Source organism: Marmota flaviventris, chromosome 6 (assembly GCF_047511675.1).
Source record: "Marmota flaviventris isolate mMarFla1 chromosome 6, mMarFla1.hap1, whole genome shotgun sequence".
Classification (NCBI taxonomy): Eukaryota; Metazoa; Chordata; class Mammalia; order Rodentia; family Sciuridae; genus Marmota; species Marmota flaviventris.
In genome coordinates, this window is record NC_092503.1 from 22,307,492 (window position 1) to 22,330,384 (window position 22,893).

General features: G+C 40.4%; 1 protein-coding gene across 7 annotated transcripts in view; it reads right to left on the reverse strand.

Annotated features, from left to right (window-relative positions):
* Aig1 (androgen induced 1) overlaps positions 1-22,893 on the reverse strand; it is a 242,918-nt gene that overhangs the window by 88,720 nt on the left and 131,305 nt on the right. The window contains exon 4 of one of the 7 annotated variants that reach the window (XM_071612966.1): positions 5,449-6,113. The exons of the other annotated variants lie outside the window; for them this stretch is intronic. Within the exon in view, the coding sequence (XP_071469067.1) occupies positions 6,111-6,113 (3 nt within the window). The 3' untranslated portion in view covers positions 5,449-6,110. Of the gene's footprint in view, positions 1-5,448; positions 6,114-22,893 lie in introns of those variants that run through there. 7 annotated transcript variants of the gene reach the window in all.

The window sequence follows — 22,893 nt, forward strand, 5'->3', positions numbered from 1 at the left end:
GGAGGGGGAGGAATTCGGGGTGGATAATCCCTTTGCCACACTCCAAGTCAATCAGACTGAAATTCATTTCATCCTCACCTCCCAACTGGTTTTAACTCTTGCTATGTGTCAGGCAATATTCAACACCAGTGACTGAGTCATGAAAGGCTACTTTCTGAATGAAAGGTCCAAGCATTTCTCTCCCAAACCACTGTTAAAGTTTGGCTCAGGTTCTGTCTTCTAATTCCATTCTATTCTTCCCCCTAATCAGGGTCTGAGTAATCACTCCCACTGTTCCCAAAAAAAAGCATGTGAAAGCCTCTGTTTAAGAAAATAAAAAGAACTCAGCCAGGTAATACTGGCTGGCTGAATTCTTTTTTTCCCTTAGTATTTATTTCTCTAGTAATTAAGCCTTTTCTTTCTGTATAAAGACAACTCCTAGTCAGCCTCAATCAATATGTTCTTCTCTTTTGAAACAAAGCTCTCCTAAAAGGACTCTGATGCTCCCAACCAGGTGGGGGAAGTTGGAAGGATTTTCTCTTTTCTTTGGGAAAGCCCCTTAGGGGTACTCAGGGCCTTATCACTAATCACTCTAATCTATCTTTGAAAGAAGGCAATTGACAAAGCTACAGGAGTCAACCTCAGTGGATGTAGTTTTCCAGAGAAAATTCACTTTTCTTCCTTTATGAATGTTTGTGTGATGAAAAGATCATAAAAAGAAATCTTTCACCTTGGAAAAGGCTAATTGCCTAGCATTTTACTTAACAGTGGGGAAAATATGGTCAAAGTCCAAATCTCCTCCTCCTCACAGTGACACTGTCCACCCCACTAGAATGGCCAGAGTTGCGTGTGTGTGTGTGTGTGTGTGTGTGTTGGCATGGGTGTCTTTCTGGTTTTCAGAATATCCTCACCCACCCATCAAGCACCATGGACAGATGCCAGTCAGGCTACCCACAGTATCTAACTCAAAATGAAAAAAAAAATGTTTTAAATAAATAAGGGAGACTTTTCTAGTAACTTAACATCTCAGTAAACTAGGCACATCATAAGAAAAAGTGACAGTCATTCACATGTGACATGGCAAAATTAAGGTGATTCCTCAACTATTCACCCTGGCCATCTTTACTCTCTCATTAAACCACCAATCATTCCCAAATTTCCTGGACTCTAATTTGAGCAAAACAAATTAAACCAACCCAGGAGTTGGTTTTGAAACTTAAGAAATTTTAGATTCAAAAAATTTAGGTTTAAATGTTAAGATTTAAGAAATGGTTGCAGGGCCATGCAGAGCCACCCCTGTGGTTCATGTCCCTGGTGATGGTCATCTGAATCACTTTATGCTTTATCATCTCTGGGTACAGAGGATGGTGTCTGGTGTGGGGCAGACCCCAGGAGTCCAGGAATGAACTCTGCACACCTCCTCCTCCGGGCATCAGCATCTCCCTGGGCTCCTGTCCTCCAGGCCTGTGGGCAGTTCCTTGTACATTTCACTGATTTTAGTTACCATTGTTAGGCTCAGGGAGACCGGCAGAGGCATGGGAGCTCCTAGAGCAGGAGAAAGAGGAGGCACAGCCAGCACGTGGCTCTGCAAGAACACCATCTGAAGTTTCCAGGTTCATTTGCTCTGCACATAAATATCCATTGATGTGTGGCATTTGGATTAGCAATCAAGGGAGCTAGAAGGGTGCCAGAGAATGAGGCAGCAGAAAAGCAGAAGATAACAGAAGGAAGGACCCTGTGAAGTAGACAATCCTGAGAACAAAATGAACTTGGAAAGCTTGTCTTAGGTCCTCAAGGGGAAAGAGTGACAGCTTGACTGTTAGCAGGTGTGGTGAGAAACTATGCAACCAACTCAAGACATTTGCCTTTTTAGAAAAGATCACAAAAAAATCATTTTTTATCTCAAAAGAAATAAATTACTACCTAGAACTTAGAGGTAGGAGCACACTAGCAAAGGAGGGATCTGGGACAGTGGGATATTTCCCTTGGATCTACTGCCATCAAGGACAGAAATCCTGCACATGTGTATGTGGTGGGGCACTCTCACTGCCTGCATGGTGGCTTGTGGATGGCAAGGTCTGTTGATGAGGAAGTGCCATCATGAGCTGTGCAGCCTAAGCCCCACAGTGTCTGCAGTCCCCGTGCGGTCTCTCTTATAACCTGATGTTCTTTGCTCCTCTTCTACCATACCCTTAATTCTCACTAAGGCCCAGAAAAAAGATTAAAACTCATGAAACGCTGGAAATTAAAGCTGTGTACTACTGCTAGTGTTTAGGTGAAAATTCCATAAGCACAGAGAAAGACTTTAAACAGCACTGCTTTTCAAAGTGCCTCCCCAATCAGTCCTTCACATCATTGCTGACATAATCTTTCAAATCCACAAATTATACCTATATAAAGTGTTTCAAAGGCGTCAAAGGCTCCTGAATGTGTTCATGATTAAATCGAGACTCCCCCATCTTGGCATCCAAGGCCTTGCCAGTCTGGTGTCTGACTATATCTCCTTTTCATCTTCCACTGGTATCCCACACATCCAGGGCTATAAGCACATCAAAGATCTCTCAGCTTATTTAGTATTCTGGGCTTTTCTTCTATCATCTATACCTGTGCTGTCAAATTCAGTAGCCACTAGACACATGTGGCTAATGAGCACTTGAAACATGGTTGATCCAAACTGACAAGTATTGTGGATGTCAAATATAAACTATGTTTCAAAGATTTTTATACAAAAGAATGTGAAATATCTCATTAATAATTTAAAATACTTATTACCTATTAGATTATAATATTTAGGATTTATTGAGTTAAATATATTATACTATTAAAATTAATTCTATGCATTTCTTTGTACCTTTTGTTTAACCTGGATTATATTTGTGGCTTGCGTTATATTTCTGTTGGACAGTGCTGGTCTACACAGAATGTCCCTGCCCTCAGCCCAGGGAGCCCTTCTGCACTCTCTCCATGACATCACCTGTCTTCATCCTGTCAGGCTCAGTTTAAGCATCATCTTACATTATGCCTTCTATGGTAATTACCTCTTCAGGTAAAGCTTGATTGTGTTCCTTGAAAGGAGCTTCCCTAAACTGAGTTCCTTGAAGGTAGACACCCTTTCTCTGATAGTTCTGCATTAGGTACTGCCTGCCATTCCATGAATGCTCCCTTCATTAAATAAGTGCCCTTTCAAACCTGAACACTGGTGATATTCATTCATTTATTCTCTAACACGTCCTTAATGGGCACTTATTCTGCACTGAGCACTATAAAAGTGAAATATTATAACCCATTATATTTCTATAATTTATTTCATTTGACACAGTAGTAGTACATCCAGAAACTTTTAAGAGACATCTGCTGGGTGACCATTCATTAGTTTCAGTCCTGTTTTAAGTGAGGAAACCCAGGAAGTTTAAGTGACTTTCCCAAAGTATACATATGTGATGTGACTAAGTCAACACTAGAACTCAAGAAAGGGAGATGTGAAAGTTAATTGGATATTTAAAGGAGCAGCCAATATTTCTTCAATTCAATACTTCTGAATTGAAGGGCAACAAGATATAAAGCTGGATATAAGCTGAGGAGTCAAACTTTCTCCTGTTGGTAAACATTTAGAGATTTCACATATTTAAGAACCACCTACAGAATTATTTACTTAGTATTAAAAATGGATTCTATGCTGATTCACTTAATATTCTTATCATCCTAGCAATAACATCCATAATTGATATATACATTATATATACGATATACATATATACATTATATAATATAATGTATATATTATAATAATATAATGTATATAATTATACAATGATATAATATATATAATATATATTATATATATTGTATATATATAATATCCATAAATGATATATACATTTTTAAAATATAATATAATGGTAAATTACTTTATTAATGCATAACATTCTTAATATATAATAATTAATATGTAACATTACCTATGATAATTTTACTTTAATATATACTTACATTTTTCCTAATACATAGTAAGATTAACATAGAAGTAAAAAAACATTCTCCACTATGCCCCTAAAACCATTTCACTATCACCAGGAACAGCCATATCATCCATTGGGAAACTGCTTTAGACGGTGGGGATTTTCAATACAGAAGTCACATAATCAAGTTGTTGTTTTAGATTTCTAGAAACTGATCACTTAGACTTCAGATGAAAGGAAGGAGGGTGATGGGATAAAAGCTCTAGTTAATAGTAAGATAAGAAAAGCTCTGAGAGCTTAGAATCACATTTTCAATTACCTTTAAATAAAAGAATACTAAAGATTAGGTAACGTCCTACAGTGTCATTTGCTATCTCTGAATGACGAAGCCTTGTAAATGGGGCAAACTGCACATCAAACACTGTTGTACCACATAAACCAGCAAAATTCTTCTTTGGTTATAGTTGAGGATCATTTTTCTAAAACGTCCAAATACCAGAAGCATCCAAATCAAATTATTACAAAAGGCCTAAACAAAGTTAATCAAATGATCATTGTTTGATCAGTTGAAATACAAATGATGAATTGGCAACCTCATGATGATGGCCCCGCCCATTTAGGACACTATTAGCTAGTGACATCATCACAGTCTCACAGTGAATGAGGGTGTAGTAGTATTAATGATCACTTACATGTCCTGGGGAGTTTTAGAACTTTAAATTGCAAATGTTAAAATGTACATTACATGTTAAAATATGCCTTTCCCCAATTCCCAACAAGCTGCACTTATCTGTTTGTGATAGAACCTGAGAGAAAGTGGACCAGAACTGATAATGGGTATTAGGGATGCTTCACTGGGATTCCAACCCGCCATGTGTTAGCTGTGAAATGTTCCTTCCACAGAAACTATAAGGTGATGCAAATGGAACACAATTACAACCAGCCGGTGTCAATGCCAGCCTTAGGACTTGAGTCTCCTCAGGCTAATTTCTTTATGGAGCCAAAGGTCTTCAAACACCAGTGGTGAGGGAAATAGCTGTAAGTATTTTGTTCCAATTGCAGGAACCACAGCTGCTGTTTTCAAAGAGCCTTGAGGCCATGTCTGAGGGTCTCCAGAATGAGGCCTTGTTCCTATTGGAGGGCAAGGCTCCCTTAGGGTCACATTATGCTTCCCTGTGCCTGGGAGCACCACAGATCCTTCACCTGGACCAAAATCTGGGTTTCTATTATGGCACTGGCCAAATGGTCTTTGCCAGACATCCCTCCAAATGATGGTCACAGAGGCCACTTCTGCCTTTTACAGGGAATAAGAAATGAACTCTTAAATGGAGAGTGAGTTGGCGTTTCACACTTGACATCTTGAAAATGGAAAGAGCACATTTTTAAAAAGCTAGCTCCACACCTACACAAGGAGGCAGATAAAGGTTACTTTTGTTTTCCTTGTTCCCCAGACCGCACCCACTTTGGGACCAATTAATAACACTGGTGACAATTGTTTCTTTATTTAGTGCTGAACTTCCAACAATCCCAAGTCCAAGCCCCTGGACCCCTCTCATTTGCACAAGTGAAGGTGGTTTGGATGTCCCTAATGACTCCTTCAGATCCTCTTTCTGGCTGCTCAGCTGTCCTCTCCTTCCAGGTGGCCTGTAGCTGGTTGATGCTTCAGCCTCCTACAGGCTCTCCTGGTTTGGGTTTCTGCTCCACTATCATCATGCCTAGACGTGGTGGTCATGGAAGCCATCACCTTTCCCAGTTCCTGGTGAAGGGAAAGCCTTACCTGGTCTCTGTATCACTTAACCTCATCTTTAACTTGGTCACAATTGATGAGACCAGAGGTGGCTGCTTCACTCGACACTAGTCCAGTCTGTATGTAAACAGGCCTGGTGCAAAAAACAAAGTAGCCTGTGAGATTCTACCGCAGGCCAAATGTGGTCACAGCAGGTCGTGAGGAGGAGTCAATGATGAGAACGCCAAAGCCAAGGGACAGAGCTGAGGTTCTCAAAGTGTGTTCCAAGGTGTGTTGGGGTTCTCTGGAGACAGTGTAGGGCTTGACGCAGGGATGAGAAGAGGGCCACAGTTACTGTCACTTCCTTCACTGCAGGTTAATTTATATCAGCTTTAAATAGAAGATGCTGCCTGCAGAAAGAATTTCGTTGCTTCAAGTGTTTGAAGTCACTAAGGAAGAGGCAAAGATAGAACCAGGGGAGGTTAAGGAAGCTAGATGACAGAAGCAAACTAAGGAGATGTAGCAGGCCTGGGAGAAGAGCTGAGTCACATCAATACGGATCAGAGTGCAGACACCTCTGTTCTTCCTGAAGCTGACTCCTCCGTGGCCCCAGCTCCTTCTGGCTTGTGTTGGGTCCCATTGAAGGTGTGTCTCTCCAATAGACTGCTGACAGCCTGCCCCAGTTCCTCCAAGACCTGGTCACTTAAGGCAGCCCAGTCTTAGGTTCTGCATTCAAAGAACCTTATTAAAAGAATCCTAACGCATGTGAGGGTTCTCCACGTGAAAACAATGTAGCCCAAAGAGATCACAGCCCTTTTGGCTAACCAAAGGTCACGACTTCTATGCGGTTGCTGAGATATTTTAGGCCCTAGAAGTTGGCCTGTTTGGTTTTTTGTTTTGCTTTGGTTTCTTTCAACTTCACAATCTCTTGGATCAAAGAGTTTAGAATTTTCCAGGTTCCAGACTAGAAGATAAATACAAGGAAACTGTCACTGTTGCTTTCTAAAGCCTTCTTCCCAATGTCAACTGAGCCAAATAGGGTAAAGGAGGGGTAGGGAACAGAGACACCTGGGCAGCCACGATGGTGCCTCTCGCCAGGCATCCACCCCATGAAGAGGGCCCTGGCCATGCCTGGCAGGTTCCCACTGCACCTCTCAACACTACATCCCTACCTTGTCTGCAAGCATTTGCTGTCAGGTTGACTGACTGGCTACAGGTGAAATGCTTGTTTTCTGAGACAAACTTCCTACCTCTGAGAATTCCAGTATCTTTGCCAAGAGTCTTAATGATAGAAGTTTAGACAGTGAATTCTGTTTTTTGTTTGTTTTGTTTTGATTTTGTTTTAGGGCATTAAGTTAGCTATGGAAATAAGATGCATGGTGGCCTTCCCTGACATCCCAGTTCCCTATGAGGGAATGTGAATGAGCTACCCTCGGGGGTCACTCTATCAATATTTTAATGGCCACCTAAGTTAAGTAGGGTTTCTGTATAATTTTCACAAAATTATGCTAATTCTGAGGCCTGAGCATTTCAAATTCAATAAAAGTTAACTGCCTGTATTTTCACTTCCGAAAACCCATGCTGGGATAAAAGTGGGGTAAAAATATTCACAGCAGTTAAAAGAATTATTTGAGCAATTATCCAATGCAAAGAAAAAGATCTCTAGGATTAAAAAGTTTAGGAGCAGGGGATCTAGAACTGTTGCTATCAGGTAAGACCAAGCAGGTGTGACTCTTCACTGCACCAGGACACTTTTGTGAGAAAAATGAGTGGATAAATGTTGAAACACGAGCCAGAAGATGGTCTGCTCCTCTATAGCACAGTCCCCGGGATCCAGCAGCAATTACACATAGTCTCTTTGCCAACAGGCAGCTTTCTCTTAATGAGATCTGGAGCAAAAATTAAAATATCACCACCACCAAAAACAACCACAAAAACTAATAAAACCTATTCCTTTAACCACAGATGTTTTCTTAAAAAAAAAAAAAAAATTCTAGCAGCTCAGGAGGCTGAGGCAAGAGTATCGCAAGTACAAAGTTCAAAGCCAGCCTCAGCAACTTAGCAAGACCCTAAGCAACTTAGTAATACACTGTCTCAAAATTAAAAAAAAAATGGCTAGGGATGTGGTTCCGTGGTTAAGCACCCCTGGGTTTAATACCAGTACCCAAAATATAAAAATTTTAAAATAAATAAATAAATAAAATAAAAGGACTGGGCACGTAGCTCAGTGGTAGGGCATCACTAGGTTCAATCCCCTGTGCCACAAAAACAAAGAAACAAACTTTATGTCTTAGAGACTATAAGACAGTTGCAAAACAGATATGCGGAAACGGTCTAGCCCTATTTCTTTTAAAAAAAAAAAAAAAAAAAAAAATATATATATATATATATATATATATATATATATATATATATATATATATATAAATTTCCATCAACTGGGACAAAGGCAAGGGAAAAACAAGACAAAATTTCCTGCACATTTTGGAGTTTGGGGGAAATCAGTGAAGTCAACCAACTTTAAGTATTTTCTGATATCCAAGTTGTAAGCAAATGCCCATTTTTACTATATACATATGTCAAATTTGCCTTTGAACCAATTATTTTTTCCTAATTATGAAATCATTTTTTTTTTCGTGGAAAGTAAAGCTAATTTCATCAATTAGAAGATGCAGGAAAACATCTTGTGTAGTTTTAGAACTACTGGCTTCATGGTTATCTTAATTTAAGCAATTTTAAACTTTGATTGATGATTTTAAATTTTAATTTAAAAGAGACAAAAATAAGTGAGAATCCATGTCATAGTCTTTAAAATGTTTGGTCACTCAAGGAGGCAAGGGCAGGATTTAATTACTGGAGGGGCAAAAGTGACTTCCATTCACTCACTTATTCATTCAACAAGCATTTACTGAGTTCCTCTTATGTTAGAATTGAGGCCAAGAAGCATGAGCCAGATCTATTTGCTGCCTCCCAACTCCTTTCTTTGTGGGCTGCCTAAGATATAATTACAATAAAAAAACAGAGCACGAAGAGGTCTAGGAATGAATAAAACAAGGTTAGGTGAATTGAGGGGAAAAGGGAGATGGGGAAAGTTTACATTTCTGCATGAAGGACCGAAGGGATTTGAACAGGTAGAGGCAGAAGGAAGGTTCCACTACCCAGGAGAGACAAGGGCAAAGGTACCAGGGAGGTCAAAGCAGCTGGGAAATGCTCATGTTTGCTTAGAACATGGTACGGATAAAGGACAGTGCTGGAATGAAGCATGAAGAAATCTACTGGCCCCCAACAGGAAGTCTTTTGCATGCCATCCTGGTGAGTCTTAACTTTAGTAAGTGTGTACGGGCAGTTGTTAAAGGGTCTTGAGTCAGAGAATGGGTTGAGAGAGATGGTTTCAGAAGATTAATCTGGCAACAGTACAAATTACACATGGGAAGGGAAAAATAAAAGGTAAGGAGCTCAGCTGGAAGAATGGTCCTGCCGTCTAAGAGGGAGGGACTGAGGACATGTGGGATGGGAGGAATGACGATGAGAAACAGTCAAACACAAGCTACAGAGAGGGAAAGGGAACTAGTATTTATTGAGGACCCAATGCATGTGACTCACAATACTAAATATGCTGGAGGAACACACGACCTGATTAGCTGATCTGAGTTTATCTTTTTTTTTTTTTTTAATTTTTTTAGACATGGAAAAATTAGTCTGGCCACCTTTACTATCTCAGTGTGGCCTGGTTTGGATAATGTGTTACACCATCATGTACTAGTTTATTTTATTTTTTGCAATACTGGGAAATGAATCCAAACAATCATTTAATTTAAATAATTTTTCTATTTTATTCCTTAAGACAGTTTCCCACTTTACATACAAAGGATCTAAAGATTTGAGAGAAGAGTTGCCTAGTGGCATGTAGCCAGTGTGTGGCAGCATCTGGATCTGAATCCAGATCTATACAGGTCCCAAATCCATGGACTTTCTACTATCTTCTGCTTAATGGCTTTTATGGTTTAGATATGAGGTGTCTCCAAAAAGCCCATGGGTGAGACAATGCAAGAAGGTTTAGAGGTGAAATAATTGGGTTATGAGAAACTTAACTGAATCAACTTAATAATCCTCTGCTAGGGATTAATTTGGTAAGTTCTGTAGGCAGGCAGGTTATGGCTGGAGGAGGTGGGTCACTGGGGTTTATACTGTGTCTTGTTGAGCAGAATATTCTATCTGCTTCCTGGTGTGATGTCTTGAACTGCTTTCCTCTGCCACACTCTTGTGCCACACCCTCGGGCCTTGAGGAATAGAGCCAGCTGTCTATGGACTGGGACCTATGAAACCATGAACTCCCAAATAAACTTATCCTCCTTTAAAACTGTTCTTGTCAGCCGGGTGTGGTGGTGCACACGTGTAATCTCAGCAGCTCGGGGGAGGCTGAGGCAGGAGGATGGTGAATTCAAAGCCAGCCTCAGCAAAAGAGAGGTGCCATGCAACTCAGTGAGACCCTGTCTCTAAATAAAATATAAAATAGCACTGGGGTTGTGGCTCAGTGGTCCAGTGTCCCCAAATTGTTCTTGTCAGGTCTTTTGGTCATAGCAGTGAAAAAGCTGACTAAAAAACGGTAGATACGTTCATTAAAAGAAATACGGATGTCATGGAAACCAAAGGAGGGTAAAAGTGCATTCTGGTTTGGATGTGTGGTCTACAAAGCTCTGGAAGGACACTAAAGCAGTTGGAGATATTGGCTGGAACTCAGAAGTGGAGTCACACTCTCGTTACACATTTGTGAGCCTTCCAGATCAACAGATGCAGGAGTCAAAACCCCAGGACTGAATGACAACGCCAAGCATGTGACCACAGGACAAAGGTCGCCTGCAGTAGCCAGGCAGGTTACACAAACGAGTGAGGAGCACCCAGGAGACACTAGAAAGAGATGTCTGAGCATGTTCGTAATTTCCCCTGGAATGATTTGCAAATTTAGATAGAAATAAGATAATTATTAAAATAATGGCCTATTTCTTAATTAAAGCTGGTGACTAATTTAATTTTAAAGAAATCTCCATTTATTTATTAAAATAGCTATTCCGTTATAGAAACAAGGCTCATTAATAGAACAGAGAATTATAAATTGTAATGATTCAGTTTTTGTCTACCTTTTCATCCTGGGACTTCAAATAAGAATTTATTTAAAAATAAACCCAATTGGGTTTTATCAATAATATTAGTTTCATAAAAGTATAATAATAGCAGTATTCTTACTGTCCTAAACACAAATATAATTCAGACACTATTCCCATAAGCATGTAGTAGAGGGTGGGAAGAGAGTCAAGAAGACAGGGGAAGGAGGGGGGGAAACATTTTAAAGTCAACATCCCTAGATTTCAAATTCATTTATCTTAGAACAAATTAATTTATTAACGAGAACTTTATGAATCTTGTCATTGCTTTCAACTGAAAGGTAAAATTCCTGCAGCCTTCATGGGCTTAAACCAGGGGTTCTCAAACTGTTCTCAGCATCAAAACTACCTAGACTTATTACCTGGAAGACTCATGACAGCACAGATTGCCACACCTTGGAACTTACTAGTTCAGGATATCTGGGATAGGTTATGAGAATGCCTCTACTCCAAGGCCAGGAGATGCCAATGCTGCTGGCCTGAGGACCACACTTTGAGAACTGCTGATCTACACACCAGTGGGTATGCTAGACAGAGGCTGGCTTGCTTTTGCCATTTGCAGAATTACTGTGGAGCACAAACATCCAGTAAGGCCCTGTTTCTCATGGCACTCTGGAAAATGATTCAACGACATGGCTTCGAACACAGGTCCAGCTTTTTGCCTCATTGTCTGTGTTCTGAATCCAACCTAGTTTAATATTTTGGAAAATGTTACCCTTTTCTGTACCGAGCAAAGTAAATATTTTGTCAGTTGTTAAGGATGAGCTGCATAGTAAGACCTAACGATGTATCCAAATTCAGCAGGAAGGCATGGGGCTGCTTTGGAACTTTTTACAGATTGTGATTTGTAATGTATTTCAGGAGCCAGCAGAAATACCAACCACTTGATCTACTAAGAAAAGGCTGAATGAACCTTTTCACAGCAGAATATTTTTTTTCCATACCAACTCTCATTATACTTGGCAAAGAAAGGAGAAAGGGGAGACCAAATGCTTTTCTGTCGATAGGAGCATTGTTCTCATATGAAGAACTTAGGAGCAGAGAGTTTTAAAACTGGAAGAATTTTTTTAGCAATCCTTTTGCTTTGACAATTAACAAAACTAAGACCCAGGGAAGGTCAATGTCATTTGCCAGCGAACCAGACGGTGGCAGAGCTGGAGCTGAACTCACAGGGCTCTTGACTCCTAGGTCAATGCTTTTCCTACCACAACATACCACTTCCCATGTGAAACAAATCATAGTGAATTGATTTAAAAACAAACAAAAACTCAAATACTACTGATAGTGTATCTTATGCTGTGCTTTCCTTGAAACTCCTAACCCAGTTGGTTACTGACAGATGGAGGAACAGAGAGAAGGGAGTCCTGGAGGGTCCTTTTCCAATCTTCCATGCTGAGTACCTCCTACCCTCTTTCACTATGATGATTTGGGTCTCTGCAAGGTACTGTGTGGGCTAAGAAATGTAGAAATATTATGATGAAATTCACATTTTGTCAAGGAACTATCTGGGAAATGGCTTAGATATGTCCCCCGGAATTAATTAGTTGGGAACATAATCCTGAAAAGTCATATACTGATGGTATTTGGAGATGGGTCTTTGAAGGTAATGAGGACTAGATAGGGTCATCGGGTTGGGGCCCATGTGGTACTATTAGTAGTTTCAGAAGAAGAGGAAGAAAGGACAAAGTTAACACATCTGTCTCACCATGGGATACCCTCTGCCACATTATGAGGCAGCAAGAAGACCCTCTCTAGATACCAATGCCAGACTCTTGAGACTTCCCAGCCTCCAGAACCATGCGCCGAACAAACCCCTATTCTTTATAAATCATCTAGTCTGTGATATTGAGTTATAGAAACAGAAAATGGACTAAGGGAGGATACACAGGGGGTAAGACAGCTTAGAGCCACCAGTTGCACACATTTTATATATCAATGAGAAATCAAAGCTCTCAGGAGCTGAGGAACTTCTGGGCTGTTCACAGCCTATCCAATGGTAGAACTAAAGCCTGACCACAGATCTTTTGGCCTGTCGCATGTTGCTATTTCTACCTTATCTTTCTGTCTACTGTAGTACAGTGTGTTGATTTAAGCCAGAAAATTACATGCTTCACTGTGAGTCTAGATCCAAAAATACTGAATCTGCACAGCAGCAAGAAAGTAATATGGTAATCACAGCTGCTAACATTTTTGAGGTGCTAACTCTAGGCCAGACACTGTTCTAAGTACTTTACATGGACGACTGCATCTGATCAGTCATATCATGTGGAAGACAGAATATTAGAAAGTAGGAAATGGAAATTCAGGTTGAAATGAAAAAAAAAATGCACAAAATAACAACAACAAAACCCATGTTATTTTCCTAGGACATACTACTGTCTATTAAATGTGACGATTCTAACTTTCCTGTGTACATATATGAACACACCACAATGAATCTCCACATCCATGTACAACCATAAGACTGGTATCCTAATTAGAATAAGATATACTCCTTGTTTGTATAAATATGCCAAAATATACTCTACTGTCACGTATAACTAAAAAGAACAAATAAAAAATGTGATGATCCAAGTAAGGGATTTAGAAGAGTTGTTAACTTATAGAACACACTAAATATTATCACATTTCTCTATTTCTTTCTGTGGGACATAATAAAAAATTTCAATCTAGGGGGCTGGGGTTGTGGCTCAGTGGTAGAGTGTTTGCCTAGCACATTTGAGGCCCTGGGTTCAATCCTCAGCACCACATAAAAATAAATAAATAAAAAATATTGTGTCCAACTAAAAAATAAATATTTTTTTAAAATTTCAATCTAGATAAAAGTTATGAGCCACATAAGATTCCAATACAGGTAACAGTCTCAGGAATCAGCTGCCACCAGTGGAGACCACAGAGCACAGGGTAGTTAGGACTTTAGGACTCAAATGTTCTTAAAGGACAAAAGCTGAAGGCAGAGACCACACTTTTGTTTTTCTGTTCCACAGAATTGAACAGATTTGTATGGGCCTTTGTTGTGAGGAGCTCATAGGATGGCCTCAACATGTCCCTGTCCATCTTTATCACACTCAAGTTGCAAGGGAGAGTGAATAAGGTATGTCACAAGGGGACAGCTTGCAAAGACCAACCAATCACCCATGCTAGTGGTGAGAACTCACTTTCCTTAATAAATACCTAAAAAAAGGAAAGGAATATCATCATTGATTAAGGTGAAACAAGAACAGTGATGCTCATTAAGGCACCATGGCAATTAAACTGCCTTGTAAATTACCTGCAATGCTTACTGGTGCTTGCACACCGGTGAGAAACTAGGAATCTCCACACCTAGTGAGCCCTGCTGTCACTAATTTCCTCTCCAAACAGGTAGCTAGAAAGTAGTTACTCGATTTTGTTACAAAGGGATAAACTGCAATCAGTGAGTAAAAGATGCCTGAGGGTAGATTTCAACTCAAGATAAAAACTTTGAAAAAATTGTAAGTATCCAAGCCTGAATGTGCTGCTCCCTAGGATGCCCTGTGTTCTGCAGATGCAAATGATCAAGGAGAGGCTCAGTAAACACTCACGGGGTGAACAAAGATTGGCATCACAATTTTCATTGTCATTATAATCATTCTACCAGGTAGATACAGGCACATTTGAGAGTTCAAAATTGTTTCATGAAGAAAGGCCAAATGGCAATCAAGACATGCTTTGAGGTCAAACTTGAGTTTGAACCCAGGTTCTATTACTGTGAGTCAGCTTTCTATTGCTGTGACAAAACACCTGAGGAAAAAAACTTACAGGTGCAAAGATTTATTTTGGCTGATGGCATCAGAGTTTCCGTTCAGTTCACTTGGTTCCATTGCTTCTGAGCCTTTGGTGAGACAGAACATCACAATGGGGAGCATATGGTGAAGCAACACTGCTCACCTCATGGCAGCCAGGAAGCAGAGAGAAAAGTGAAAAATAAAGAGCCCAGGGTCCCAAAACCCCTCCCAAGACATAATCCCAATGACCTGACCTACTTCTTCCAAGTAGGCCCTGCTCCTAGTTTCCATTACCATCCAACAGTGCAATAAATTCCATTTGATGGATTAATCCACCATCAGAGCTCTCATGACCCAATTACTTCCCAAAAGCCTCACCTTTGAACATTGTTGCATTGGGGACCCAGATTTCAAAACATGAGCCTTTGGGGGACACTCTAAATCCAAACTACAACAGTTGCTTCCTAGTGATGTGACTTACAGTTGTCAATCAAGCCTTTCTACACCTCAGTTTCTGTGCCTGTTAGAGAAGATAACAAATGCCACTCAAGTTCATTTATTCATTCTCTAGGTCCCTATAAGGCATTCACTGTGGACTAGGCACTTTAAAGGGGGTTGGGGGTTGGATGAATGAGCCAAGATCTTTATTTTCCATGCATTTGCATTTGGGGGCATGCAGATGGATTCGGGAAATATGCAAGTAAAGATGAACATAATGACTGGACTAAATATTTATGCAAGCAATAATTAATACTGTGAATAAAATAAGACGAGATGCCCCAAAGATCCAGGTTAATCAAAGAAAACTTATCTAGGAAGGTGACATACAAATTACAACCTAAAAAAAGAAAAAGGACCAGCTTTGAGAAGCTCTGGCAGGGGAAACGGCCAAGGTGCCACGATCACCCCTGTCCTCGCAGCTGGGCTGGTGTGTGCCAAGCGGGAAAGAGTGAGTATTTCAGGATGAAATTGGTGGTGAGGATTAAAGGGGGCAGGGCAGGGTGATGTGCAGCAGAGTTCATGGCACAAGGGAAGTGCTCCGTAAAGGAGTATGAAGTCATTACTCATATTTAAAAATGACCACAATATACTGATGCCCCTGTGTAGTCAGGTCAGATAGAGACCATTGCTACTTGACCTTTTGGAATCCCAATATGACCAGGCCTTGCCACAGGGACAGGTCTCAATGCCTCTCTGCTGGTCTAAACTGCTCAGCCTAATCCCAGCATGGTCTGTATTTTAACCACTGGGGAATACAAGATATGGAAGTGGAAATGAACTTGGTCTGTCTGTGTAGCAATTTTCATATCACCATAGGAAACATCTCAGGGTTTCTCGGAGCAGCGTTGGAAGCCCTGAGGAGTGCAAAGTTAGAGGGTAAGAGGGTGGGACTCCAGGGCTCTGGTCAACACAAAAATGTACATAAACAATTTCCAAAGCCATGAAAATCAGAATAGGTATTTTTATGTAACAAAGCATATGGGAAAATTATCAAATAAGAAGTCAGAAGCTGATCCCAGTCCCAGGCTTTGCATTGCAAGGAGTTCTGGGGTGTCTATTTCATGTTTTAGTTTTCACTGGAAACCTGAGGTGTGTTGCTAAAAACAATCCCACAGTTTGAAAATTAGCAACTGACTCCTGTTTTATAGATAAGGAAATTGAATCTCAAACCTGGGACTGGGATCAGCTTCTGACTTCTTATTTGATAATTTTCCCATATGCTTTGTTACGTAAAAATACCTATTCTGATTTTCATGGCTTTGGAAATTGTTTCTGCACAACCCTGTGTTGACCAGTAGGTACTGCCCGTCGTGGAAATGAATATCTGAGTTCTGATGCCCTGGAAAGTACTCTTCTGTTTAATTAGTTTTGACTAACAAACAATTTGGTGTTCTGCCATTCACGGAAGTTTCCTCAGAACCAGAAGATGTTTCAGGTAAGGTCTAGGAGTGAGATCTGAGGGAAAAGAAACAAAGCAGCAATTTCTAAAAAAGATAATAAGAAGTTGAATTACTCTTTCCTATCTGAGGGGGAACTAAAGCTGAAAGAGAAAGCTTCAGGATTAGAGGTTAGAAAATAGCAGAATTTTAGGAAGACTTATTGTCTAATAAAGATAGGATTTTCAAAATGTTGAGATTGAATTAAGGGATCCTCCAGGACCCCCTTTTTAAGCTACCTTACATAGTGGCAACAGCTCCTGTTGTGTTCAAACTCCAGTTAGAGGGAAGGTGCCACCTGGCTACTTCAAAATATTAGAAGCAAGTTGAGAGGAAGAAAGAAATCGGCAAAGATTTGTAAAGACAAAAGTTCCACATGTGCTTCGGGGCCAGGAAGTTGGATAGATTTGGGTCACAGGGGGCCAAGTTTTCTATTTGGAAAAGAACAGTAACAATAGAAAAAATATGCTATTTTATTCTACTTTTGACAATGAAAAGCAATACTGACACATAGGAAAAGGCAATCAAAGATGTCTCCCAGATTAGTGGGCAGCAGTCTTGGGTAGATTATCCTTCCTTCATCGCTTAATGCTGGCAGCTAAAGCAGATGACAGGAGCATAAATAAGCTGTCAATTTTCACAAGTTCAAGGTACTCTCAGAAGAAGACTAACAGGTTTCTTTGCAAAGGAGAATGAAAGGGGTCCCTGCAGCTAGTTGGAAAAACAAACTCCAAATGAGGACACTGCTCGTCTCTCTATGGCTTTCCCTCCCATTGCTAAAGATAAGTAAGTGAATTCACAAAGGAGAAAATACAATGAGTAACATGCAAATGAGAAACACTGACGTTAAAGTAAGGGTGAGACGTTGCTCCTCCTTGGATTTCAGAGTGCTTCCAGGGGTGTAGGGAAACGTGACCTCATGCATGGCAGGTATGTTGGAAAGCAGTTTGGTAGTAGTGAACCCAAAACATGGTCGCGCCATGTGACCAGCAATCACATTCCTGGGAATCTCTTAAATAATAATAATAAAAAATATTTAAAAGGTCTATCCATAAAGATGTTTGCTCAAATCATGTTTGAAAGAGTACAGTAAGAAATTTTAATTCAATTGGATGAGTGATGACTGAATATCTACCAGGAGCTCAGTGTAATGAGACAGACTTCCATCCCTCAATAATTTAGAGCCACCATTTAATGCCTGCATGCTCTGGAATACTATGTGACCATTGGAAAGGAGGCTGTGTAGACACTGAGATGAAAATACATGTGATACATTAAATTTTAAAAGCTGAGCTTAGCATCATGTTTACCATTATGTTTTAAGGGGAAAAGCAAAGGAAGAAGCCCAGAAGGAAAAAAAGCCCCAAATGGTAACAATGATGGAATGATGGGTCATGTTTTCTTTTTCTCTGTTTTCCTATGATGTGGTTCTACTGCCTTCTAAATAAAGAACAATAATAAAAAACAAGAAGAGAAATGGAAAAATAAATCAGTGACTAAATGAAAATGAAGCTTATGAGGAAAGTACCAAGTATACTTAGGAATTTTTATTTATATAAAAATCACAGTGGTGCATGTCTATAATTCCAGCAACTGCAACTGGGGAGGCTAAGGCAGGAGGATTGCAGAGACTGAGGCAGGAGGATTGCAAATTTGAGGCTAGCCTCAGCAACTTAGCAAAGCCCTAAGCAACTTACTTAGATGAAACCCTCATCTGAAAATAAAAAACATTAAAAGGGCTGGGGATGTGTCAATGTGGTAATGTGCCCCTGGGCTTATTCCCTAGTAAGCTCCCCTCCCCCAATGTTTTTCACTATATCTTGTAGTTGGCTAATAAAAATTATTTGTTAATTTCATAAACTAGTTTTTTTCAGATGAAATATCATGAGGCCTCTAAACTAGAGTAATTGAATCCTACTCATGGAGGTCTTTAGATTCTCACATAAATAAAAGTTACTCTAAACTTTAAAAGTTCTGTTGCCCAAACATGAACTGAAAAACTAAGAGTAAAATGGATCACTAAAAAAGATCTGATTTACTGGCTTGAAAGGATATGAAATGAAGATCTACCAATATTTTGGAGAAATGTCTTATCATAGGCTAAGCTTCACTCTAAAGGTTTGGGATTAAAGGACAGGTAAAAAAAAATTTGTGTTCTAACCAAAATGGGAAACTAACTTCTTCTGGCAAGGGACTTCTGTAGCTGCTGGGGCAATGGGGGAGCAGAAGCCAAAAGAGTTGAAGGCAGGAGTAGCCAAATCCAAGGGCAAAGAAAATCCAGTGTGGGAGATGATTTTTAGGAATTCTGAGTCTCCCAAACTAACTGCTCCTATTAACTTGGCTCTTCCCAAGAGATCTGAAGACCCTGAATTCAACTAAGATTGTGACTCAAAACCCACAAGATTAAACTCTGCAGAATCATTTTGTTTTACTTTGTTTTTGATACCTCTGTGTTTGAGGCTACATTAAAGTCTTCCTGCATGTCCACTGAAAAGTTCCTGCATTTTTCTTTTGTCTTAAACCAAGCACATGTGGACTTGAACCCGACATTCTATTTCTTTATACTCTCCAATGTTACAGCCCACCTTAATCCCTTATGTCCTTTCTGTTCTATGGCAGTGATGCACCCACCTTTGCCCTTGTGAGCAGATGACTCCAGGTGATCTCAGATGCCTTTAATTAGCCAGTTTACTAGTAGGTGCTACAAGCTGTTAGAACTATAGCCTGGGTAAGAAATAAGATATTTTTGCATTCCACCTAATCCAGATTAGATATTCAATTCCCAATTCCCTGTATTGCACTCAGGGTCTGTTTCCTGAAATCCACGCCCTGGGATCAATTTCCTTATCAAACATAGTTCCTGACGGCAGGTAGAAACTGACACTGAACATCATTAAAAAAACAACAAAGCAAAGTTATTGGAAGACTAAGGGGCTTATGGGACTAAAAGGAGTCTGAAGAATGGGCTCTCACAAAGCATCAGCTGCAGGAAGTCTGGAAGTGTGGTTGTGGGAACCAAGCAAAGAACCTACCAACAAGCAGGTTCAAGTTTGATGTTAGAAAGAAATGATTAAAAATTAACAAGAAGTATAAAAACATCTGAATCAAACGTGTAGTGCCGTGTAAAGAGAAATGACACTGTTGCCTTCTCCAACTGGTTTTGCTGCTGATAATCATACGACCCTGCATGAGCTGATTTCATTACTGATAAAGCCATCTGTAAAATGAAGAACCAGATTAGAGGCTCTTTAAATGATGGCTCTCTTCTGGTTTACCTGCTTGTGAGCTCTCCCCTGCCCCATCCCACTCCCAAGCACCTGGGGATGATGCTTTGGAGAAGCACAGACTACTCCTAAAAAACTCAATGCAGCCCCAGAATCCTGCTCCACAGAGCTCTAGATGTCTACTACCCATCAGTTGGAGTTTGCATGTAAGGGGAATCAATTTGCCCTTCCTGGTCTGTACTCTATTGTTCTGCTTTCACAGGATGAGCTGAATCAGAAAAGCCAAGACATCCTGACAACATCAGGCAAAGTCTTCTCTGAAAAGAATCTCCAAGACCAGCTCTTGCCCTGCTGCTAAACATCGATTCCACTTGTACAATCTCCTTGGTAACGGAGTACAACGACTGATCATCCAGTCAGCCTGAAAGTTCTGTGGTATAATTCAAACACATTTTAGGAGCTGTCAGCATGGTGTTCTTCATTCAGTTCTTGCAGGCCTTGCCTTTTTCCTCCATTCTCCCTGCCCACACACCTGATGACTCTCCCATTGATATTCTGCTGGAATCCTCCAAAGGGAACATAATGAAACCTGGAGTAACCCAGAAAAGCCCTGGATCCAATTGGGCTGGTCTTAATAATCAAAAGAGTTTGGAAACAGACATGACAGAATTTTGTACTATTCAAGTCAGGATAAGCCAAGGGAGAAAGAGCCTACCAAAGGAAAAATTTTAAAAAATGAAACAGAGGCTTGGTAGTTTGTTTCTTCCAAATTTAACATTTCAGATCACCAAACATTTCAGATCACCAAAACAGATCACCAAAAATGATGGGTTAGTTAGGGTTAGATATAGCTACATATGTCAGAAAGACTCAGTATCACTGTGCCTTGGAACAGGGATCCGAAGGCTATAGCCCAGGCACCTAACCTAGCCTGCCACCTGGTTTTGCAATTAAAATTTCATTCAAACACATTCACTCCTTTGATTATGTACCATCCAAGGCTACTTAGGCAGCATAATTTGGGCAGTGACCACATGCTGGCAAAGACTAAAATATTTAATATCTGGCCTTTTACAGAAAAAAGTGTGCTAATAAAATGTGCTAATCGCTGCCTTAGAATGTTGATTTCTTTTCATGTAAAGAAGTCTATAAATGGAAGTCCAGGTGAAGAGGGCTATCAGAGAAGGGACTGCTTTGGCTCCTTGAAAGTGGCTGTCATCTCTAAGTTGTGGTCCACAACCCCGAGTAGAGTCCCCGCTGATGGGACTCTACTCGCCAAATCTAAAATGGGAAAAGTAGGAGATGGTTAAGTGGGACTCTTCATTCTCCTCCATGATGAGTAGGCTGTCATTAAACAGCCTTCCTGGTTATTCCACAAAACACTTCCACTTCTATTTTATTTGTCAGGACTTAGCCCTTTGCTGTAACTAGCTGCAAGGGATAGGGAATATAAAGTTCTGTCGTTGTCATTGTATTATTCCCAGTGTCAGTATATCAGCTAAGAATAAGAACCTGTTGCTGTGGAGAAAGGAGGGAGTGGATGCTGAGTTAGGCCAGCACAGTCTTCGCTACAAAACGCTATTCAGAGACATGGTGAGTACCAGAATTCACAGGTAACCCACCTTTTTCCATTCTGGAGTGGAAAATTTTAAAGAATGATGAACTTGAATCCTGATTTCATAATTACAACTTCTCTCATTTAATGATATGCATATCACTTGATAGCATATTAGTCAATTACATAACAGCGACTGATCAATTCATTCCTTCAACAGGACTTACTGAACACCTATCACATTCCAGGCACAGGGTAAGGCCCAGGGATGTAGAGTGCAGTGACCCCTAATTGCTGCCCTCCAGGAGTTCCATGTCAATGACAAAGACAGACAAGCAAGTGGGCAATGGCTGTTTAGGGAGAGATGGTTCTGCGGAGGTGTGTGTTGGAACATTTTGGAAAGCCCATATGTAAGGCTACAAAGACTTGAGCTGAATGCTGAAGAATCCAGTGGGAGCAGGTTGAAGGTAAAAAGGGGAGCACAGGGATTCCACTATGAGAGAGCAGCATGTGCAGAGACATGGACAGAGAGTGAGCATGTGTAGCCTGGGGAGCGCAGAGGAAGAGGGACAGAGATCTGGTGGGCAAAACCATACCCTTGGCACCAAGATGTTGGATTTCATAGCAGAATGATAGGACCAACATGTTTCACAAGGATCATTCCAGTCACAGTGAAGAGGGTTTGGATGGGATGAGCAGGAAGGAAGACAAGAGAGAAGACTTCTGTTTACCGCCATCACATATTCTTCACTCATGCTTAAGTTAAAGCAGAATTTCATATTGTTACTCGAAAAGCTCCATTCATGGGACAGCTAAATAGTAAAGAGACATAATGGGTAACAATAACCTGAACTTCATTTGCTCCTCACAGCTGTGCTGTGAAGCCCCATCACATGAGGTGAACTGAGGTTCAGAAAGGTGAGGTGGCTTGTCTGGATTCACAGACAATGGGTGGCAGAATAGGGCTCGCCCAAGGTCTGCTGAGCTCCAGTCTAGAGCTCCTTCTGAGGCACGTCAAGAGCAACACACATTCCAGTCTCAACCTGTCACCCTGAATCCAGCCCAGACAGTCCTTTCTGCGTGTTTTGGCAGTAACATATCTTAATGGCATTAAACATAGGAAAACATGGAGGTATTTCACTTGTGTTTCTCTCTGAGGCAAGATATCAAGGGTATTTTATTAGGCTTTGGCAAAGTCTCTTAATAGGAAAAAATCAAGCATATATTTTATTATTCTTTTGTTCAATGCCATGGCAGTTATTCAAACACACATGAAAGATCTACTTCTCCAACTTTCTATTTGATGACAGACCATCTTTCCTCATTTATGTGGGGAGCCATAAGAATTTTCAAGATGGCCTTGCTTAAAGTCTCAAGGCAACTACATTTAATATTTTTGTGGCTTTGGTTGTTCTCATATATATTTACCATTACAGAAAGAACTTTCCACATACCTGTTCTTCTCCCTTGACCTCCATGGTTGAGTTAGAAGCTGCCTCTCATTGATTGTGCTGCCCAAGTCAAAACACTTACAACCTTGAGTTGTGATTTTCAGTTTCTTTCTCTTTTCCTCAACTAGGTGATAAGACCCTTAATCAGCGAAGG